The following is a 7500-nucleotide window of genomic DNA, read 5'->3' as shown; positions in this document are numbered from 1 at the left end:
TGAGATAGAGTGAGAATCACTCTCTGTATGTGTGTGTGTGTGTGTGTGTGTGTGTGTGTGTGTGTGTGTGTGTGTGTGTACATGTGAGACTATGTACTAAGGAGCAAAGTTAGTGAGTGAGTGAGTGAGTGAAAGAGGGAGTGTGAGAGGGAGTGTGTGTGCATGAGTGTGTGGAACAGGGATGGTCGCCCACCCATGCCCCAGCCACGAGCAACCAAGGGGAAAATTGCTTGGCAACAGTAAAGAGCATCGCCGTGGGCACAAATAAAGATGAAGCAGAAGTCTGATGTCAGAGGCAATTAGAGTTTCTCTCTTTCTCATGTGCAAAATGTAAAACCTCTCACTTTTCTACGGTATTAACCACGCACACACACACACACACACACACACACACACACACACACACACTCACACACACACACACACACACACACACACACACACACACACATACAGATAGTTAGTGACACTCACACTCTAACTCTCTCTCTCTTACACACACACACATACAGATAGTGGATCTCTCTCTCTCTCTCTCACACACACACACACACACAGAAAGAGAGAGAGAAACACACGCAGACACGGACAGTAAATGGATTTAGCATTAAATATGCATCACGGATGAGCCGTACATGTGAACCCCTCACACAGAATGGCCCTGACAGTAGCTGGCTGATGGAATGGGCCCGTGCCAGATTAGGGCCAGATTAGGGCCAGATTAGGGCCAGATTAGGCTAAACCCAGGCCAAATCCATCTGCTATCTCCAGTGTTTTACACCAATTTTATCAAGCAAATAGGAGGGGGCTTATTCATGCTTCAGTTCTTCCCCTTCCAAGACATTACTCTCTTACATCTCCATACATGAGAACACAACACTGCTGGGTTGATGAACACAATAACTGCACATTTCAGGTGCTACACAAATGTGCCACAACGTGATAAAAAAAACATTTAGCACATAAAAGCTACAGAAATGTCCCTCAGTACTTTGCTCTCTCTCTCTCTCTCTCTCTCTCTCTCCCTCTCTCTCTCTCTCTGCCTCTCTCTCTCTCTCTCTAACTCTCTCTCTCCCTCTCTCTCTTCCTCTAACTCTCTCTCTCTCTCTGTGAGAATTTAAGAGTGACATGTCTGTTACATAATGTATAATCCCCTATCAAACCCATTTTAAGAGGTGAGTAAACAACTTCAGTCACTATTTCCCCCATTGCGAGAGCTGCTGCTGCCAAGAGCTGGATCTCAGTGCAAACGCGCTACATGCTGCTGCCGTTCAATTCTCTACAGGAGGCCTCCAGTCTTTTCCTCCTAGCCCCGTGAAATTAAGCCACTGACTGACTGAGAGTGGCCTGCCAGAGTGCAGCGAGACTGGGACACGAGAGATGAAGAGATGACGGGAGATCTGAGATGGAACCATGGTTCCTGTGCAGTGTGGGCTTCTCTTGCTGTTTCCCTGAGTGCAGAGGAAAAGAGGGGTCTAATCCCATCCGACACACTGTTTCGCTTTTCGCCCAAAAAAAAAGTTTTCCAAATCTTTGAGTGTGTTCTTAAAGAGCACAACGAAAGTTTTTTTTTTCACTCTCCCTTAAATCTGTTCTTCTCCTCTCCCCAAGTGGTTTATACATCAAACCCAACTTCAGCTTCTCATTTCCTAAAAACTACAAAAACTGCTGTCTCCAGCAGGGATGAGAACTATTTTGGCCTTTGTAAAAGTAACCGCAAAGCAGACTCCATGTGGAGAGGACTTACTGTATAAAGATGAATAAATCACTGTAAAAACAAACTGGCACACATTAACACATCCAACAGACCCTCTACCACACGTAGTGAGGATGACAATAAAAAGAATATATATATAATCACAATGGTTATAATTAACATATGATTGATACAGTGATGCATAATACATCATATCATACATTATACATAATTGATTATTGATATGTCATCATTTACTGTCACTGATAATCACCGCTATTGTTTATTAATGACATGTTGTTTGGAGAAGTGAAATTTTGTGGCAGAAAAAACTAAGTTGAGGCTGGTAGTTGCTTATGAGCAAAAGTTAGTTTCACTCTGTATGCATGCCTTTGTGTTTGTTAGAGAGAGAGAGAGAGAAGACAGAGAAAGTGAGAGAGGAGAGAGAGAAAGAGAGAGAGAGAGAGGGAGAGGAACAAGGAAAAGAGAAAGTTCTTTGACCAGATGTTTACTCATCGTACACTATCCATGATTCATCTGCCACTTTCATCCTCTGACCTGAAGGACAGCATGGTTCAGCTCTGAGCAAAGAATCCAGCTGGACCTCCAGTCCCACAGGGCCGAGAGCCTCTTAAAGACTTGAAGAGCCGTGACGAGCAGCAGAGAAGCTCTCTTTAATTTCAGCCTTTGCTTCACAAAGGCCGGTCATGCCTCGGGCTGAAGGCTGGAGAGCAACGCTATGTTACTATAAATCATCCCAAGCAAGGGCTCTATAGTTTTAAAGGCAGAAAATCTAACCAGCAGGATTTAGTGACGAGGATACACTGATAACTACTAAGAGCAAAGAGTCCATGGACACATTCATGTATGACATGGGGATGGGCAAAGTGGTGCTTTTTTGGGACATAGTTCTTTTGATTCTGGTCACCTAGAATATTCGCTCACCAATTTGTTCAGTGACACTTCCTAGTTGCATAAAATAAATCTGAAACGTTTGTTTATCAATATGTCAAAGTTCTGGCAATTATTTAGTTATTAAAAAGGTAATCCCATACATTTATTATGTAATTCAGCTAATGACTCCTCGCGGTTCTCTAGTCCGTTCAGTGTTCGCTAAAAAACCTCAGGTGTTCGTAGGCTGCACAGCCCTGGCTCTGTCAATGGGAAACAAACATAGTGGCCATACCTGGGCCATAAGCAATCCCAGCCAATCAACACAATGTTTCAGGAGCACGGAAGGGAGGGGTGTAATTTTAATTGGCTGTTGATCTCAAATATCAACAACCTTTTGCAAAAACAAATCGTGGACTTCATCTTTGTGTAGTCTTGGCAATATTGTACCTAGGCTAGGCTAATCGTGTTTGTTAAAACAGACCTGTTTTTTTTGCACTTTCCTTTAGTGTGTTGGTTTTTGTGCATGGAAATGGTCTGCAAAGTCACAAAAGCCCAAACATATGTCCGAGGGAGTAACTCTCTCCCTCAGAAACCACTTTTCTCTCGCTGTCTAAAATGCCTTGTTGGAATTCCAGCCCTTTTCCTCTGTTTCATGAGGATGCAATCTCGTAACACAATCTTTATTGCCCAATGACAATGTTACTGCCCACGGAACTGACCAATCAGAACACCCTGGGCCCATCGGAAGATGGGGGCTTAAAGGCAGGAGCTCTAAAAAAGTGTTTTTGGATCATTGAAGCATGTAAATCTATTCTAGTAGACTCTAAAAATAAAATTATGAGCATTGAAAACCTCAAGTGAACCTTGGTTAAAAGTTGTTTTAAATCATCAAAATGTTGCATTTCTAATCCCCCACCCCCCCTGTTCCCATTGCAACATATATAGGCTCTGCACACATAGGATGTAAGCCACATACTACACCAGTAGATGGGGTATTTCAGTCATGATGTAGAGCTATGGGTCTTATTCAGTCATGACTGAGAGTATTAGCCTATCTGGGCCTCTCGTTCACCTACTCACTAACCTGTTCTTTGGCTCTGGCGTGTCACAACTCCCAATCCCCCTGCCGAATCAGACTGATTTGTGACAAAAGATTTGTTCTTCAGGGGAAAATTATAGCCAATTATGCCTAGTAAGAGTTACCCATATGTCCATTAGCTACACCGGTCGTCAAACATAGACGCAACAACATTTGTGACAAGCGGGAGAGAAATGGAATAACGAGTTTATGAAACACAGGCATGAAATAACCAAAACAACGCAACTGAGCGGAAATTCAGGCTACATTTAGGCACTGATACAAATCATAATCATTTGTGGTCGTTAAACACAGCAATGCTAAACATAGTTTGTAATCACCAATGACTGTAGAAAAGGCCTTTACAGTCGCTGATGATTACACAGTTCAACTTTTTTTAAGGTCAATCTCCATGCAAAAGATGCACTATAATTTGTTGCTGAGGAAGAAACGTCCATGTTTTGATTTTGCAATCTGTGGGAGAAACTTCAGTCTTATTTGCACATATTTACACAGAAAACTTTTATTTATTTATTTATCGAATAATTTATGGTACGGATCAATTTGTGCTTAATCACAGCTAATATGCACATCAACAGCATCTGCAAATCTACCAACATCGGAAAATATCGTTTTAAGCACCCGAAATTTAGCGTTACTTCAGCATTCCTGCACCCCCCTTCCACTATTATGCCACAATAGTGTTGACGGACGGACCGAAAACTCGATTCATCGAACTGGATTATTTCCCCGGTCGAATAAGGGTGGTAACAGCACATGAATCAAAACTTTACAACCTTTCACTTTCCTTTTATATATACACGCCTATGCTATTACCATAACTACACTGGTGAAGTCTTGACCATTTGTTTTATGGTGTTTATATAGTCTTCTGGTCCACTACCGCTACTGTGGTGATATTGCTCTAAGTATGACTCGAAACACTGTATCAAAGTGTACAGCGAACAGTGCGAACTGGCATACTGCAAGAGCCATCAAGCATTTCCACCAAGACCAATTCCACAGCGGTACAGTGACAAGTAAGCTTACTTGCTGAAATGAATGCTGGTACCGGCAGGTTTTGAGCCAATCCATAAGCTGTAGGCCATTGTGATGTTTTAGTGCATCAAGAAGATTCTCCTCAAAAAAGTACAGATTAGCTGTTTGATGTTTGATGCTGCAGTTTACTTCTTGGCAGGTTTGAATTAGTCTCAGACTGTAAAATCAGCCAATCCCATAAGCATTTGCAATATTTTATAAGTTTGTGAACAATGGAGTGTCTGCCAAGGCGTGGGCAGACCGAGCACTGACTGTGTCCACGGGAGTATGCTGTCCTCCTTAGGCCTTACTTATACACCTTCTGATGATGACATTTACATAACGTGGACCTTGTTGACGCGCAAAGTATAATCAAGCAAAGAGACAGGCAAGAAATAGAAAGGTACTTGGAGAGCACAGACTCCCGCCAAGACCAATGGTGCACCAAAGCCAGCAAATGCAAAGAAAAAGATAACACTTCAGTTTAGGGAAAATATGTTCACTATTTCATAACTAACATGTGTCTGTATAAGTGCCTGATAAACTCTGCATTAAGCATCATTGACCATTTATTATGCCTGTATTTGCCAATTTCTGAATTATTCTCACTGAATATGTCATTTATTCTTGGTACATCCTTAACAACCAACTAGTTGTTCTCAACCAGAGTGTACTGATATACAATAAGAAAACAAATAAAACGTTTGTAGCTTCCTAATACACTGTGTGAATATGTTAATTGTACAATAGGTATCCCTACTGACAAACAGTGTTTCATTACTCAATGCAATGGCACAGCAGGTCCAAGTAATGGTAATTGTACTCACCCAGGATGCTAGTGGTGACTGGGAGGCAGTGCTCCTGTTCTAAAGTGGACACTTGCTCAAGAGCAATGAGTGCACTTCAATCAGTTATGCCTACATAGTATATCAGTAGTGCCCCAACATAAGTTCTCTGTTCTAAAGTGAAGGGTGACTTTCCATATAACCAGACTGAAATGATTATATGACTACAGACACATTCATCCTTAAAACTGTAAAAGTCTCATTACTCCTTTAAGACAGGTTCCTTGTTTTAAAGTGAAGGCTGATAGGTTTGTTGCCTAAAATAAAGTGTTATCAAAACAAATTTTATCTCGTAATGTTATTAATGAAGAAAATGTTTTTCTTTTTCTTTTTTCTTTTAAATCCCGGATCCACCCCTTGATCCAGACCACTCCAAAATGTTTTTTTTGCCCATGCTACACCCTTCCAGCAAGTTTCATGAAAATCGACCAGGTAGTTTTTGCTTTATCCTGCTGACAGAAAAACAGACATACAAACAAACCAAACCGAAAACATAACCTCCTTGGCAGAGATAACAAAGAAAGTAACTCTTTAATTGTTTCTTGAGGGAATGCAATGACCAGGAAACATGTGGTGTGGATCTGCAAGTGAGCGCATCGGCCCACCTGTTTTAGAATGCTGGTTTATGTAATTACAAGTTTTCTGTTCTGTTCCGACAGAAACCAGAAGTTTTAACTGCATAATTATGTTTTCCTTTCACATCGTGCGGCCCCAGGCTGGACTCCTTTGAAGAATTCATACCCTGCAAAGTTTTAGCGTTGTGCTAAATCAGCTGACGTGACCTGTATCAGTTTAAGGAGGACATGTGCTGTCAATCTTGCTGGTCAGCAAATATGACATGTGTGTGAGGAACAGATTGCATTCCGTTCAAAATTAATGCATTCTCACTCATTAATGCAACACTCACTCTTTTCTGTTACAGGTGTACACACGCTATGGGAAATGCTACACTTTCAATGGCAACAGAACGTTGCCGAAACGAGCGAGGCAAGGCGGCATGGGCAACGGTCTAGAGATGATGCTAGACATCGAACAGGATGAATACCTGCCCATCTGGAGGGAGACGAGTGAGCATACCTGTCTACTCTCAACATTATGTAGAGTGTATAGAAGTGTGCAGAAGTGGTCTTTCAAATCCATGAGATTAACTGTATGGGGTGATAGTCAAAGGTGATTTGAAAATGTAGCCTAAATCTGAATTTACTGAATTTATCCTAAAGTAGATATTCCCTACCTTCGTCGCGTATGTGAGGGCCACTTAAGAAGCAATGTTTCACACTTCACTTTACCCCCCCCCCCCTCTCTCATTCACTCTCTCTCTCTCAATCTCTCTCTCTCTTATGTCTTGTCTGATTCGTCCTAAGATGAGACGTCTCTAGAGGCAGGAATCAGGGTGCAGATCCACAGTCAGGAAGAGCCACCCTACATTCACCAGCTGGGCTTCGGAGTCTCTCCTGGCTTCCAGACGTTCGTGTCCTGCCAGGAACAGAGGGTGTGTGTGTGTGTGTGTGTGTGTGTTTGTGTGTGTTTGTGTGTGTGTGTGCCGTATGTCTGTAGAAACCTCTGAAGACTATTGGAGTCATTATGTGTGGTCCTGTGACTTGAATGGTGAACAAGATGCTAACAACACCAAGAGGGTTTCAATACCCATCAAACACAGACTGGAAATGGAATTTCTTTACTGTACTGTATGTCAGTTTAGATAAAAGCATCTGCTAAATGGATCAATGTGAATGTGGTGCAGAAATCGTGTGTGTGTGTGAGGTGGGGGGATCTTAACTGTTACAGTGCACTCAGTTGCAAGTTTATTGGGACTGATGCAGTCAAATACACCAGTCCTGCAATAAATCATAGCTTTATGAAGGTAATAATAATTAGTATTTCTTAAGACAGCTGTGATTCAACTCCATGTTAATTTTGGAGGCTGCAGTTTGTATTGCTGTTTAATT

At 41.9% G+C, this 7500-nt stretch overlaps 1 protein-coding gene across 1 annotated transcript in view; it reads left to right on the top strand.

The window, feature by feature from the left end:
- The window catches only part of LOC105907586 (acid-sensing ion channel 4-A-like), a 58779-nt gene that overhangs the window by 44171 nt on the left and 7108 nt on the right, over positions 1 to 7500 (top strand). Inside the window, exons 2-3 of the mRNA XM_012835950.3 lie at positions 6474 to 6618; positions 6916 to 7043. Of these exons, the coding sequence (XP_012691404.2) occupies positions 6474 to 6618; positions 6916 to 7043 (273 nt within the window). The remainder of the gene's footprint in view (positions 1 to 6473; positions 6619 to 6915; positions 7044 to 7500) is intronic.

The sequence above is a fragment of the Clupea harengus genome, chromosome 21, assembly GCF_900700415.2.
Source record: "Clupea harengus chromosome 21, Ch_v2.0.2, whole genome shotgun sequence".
Lineage (NCBI taxonomy): Eukaryota > Metazoa > Chordata > Actinopteri > Clupeiformes > Clupeidae > Clupea > Clupea harengus.
Note: the sequence above shows the minus strand (reverse complement) of the source record. Positions and strands in the feature narration are given on the sequence as shown.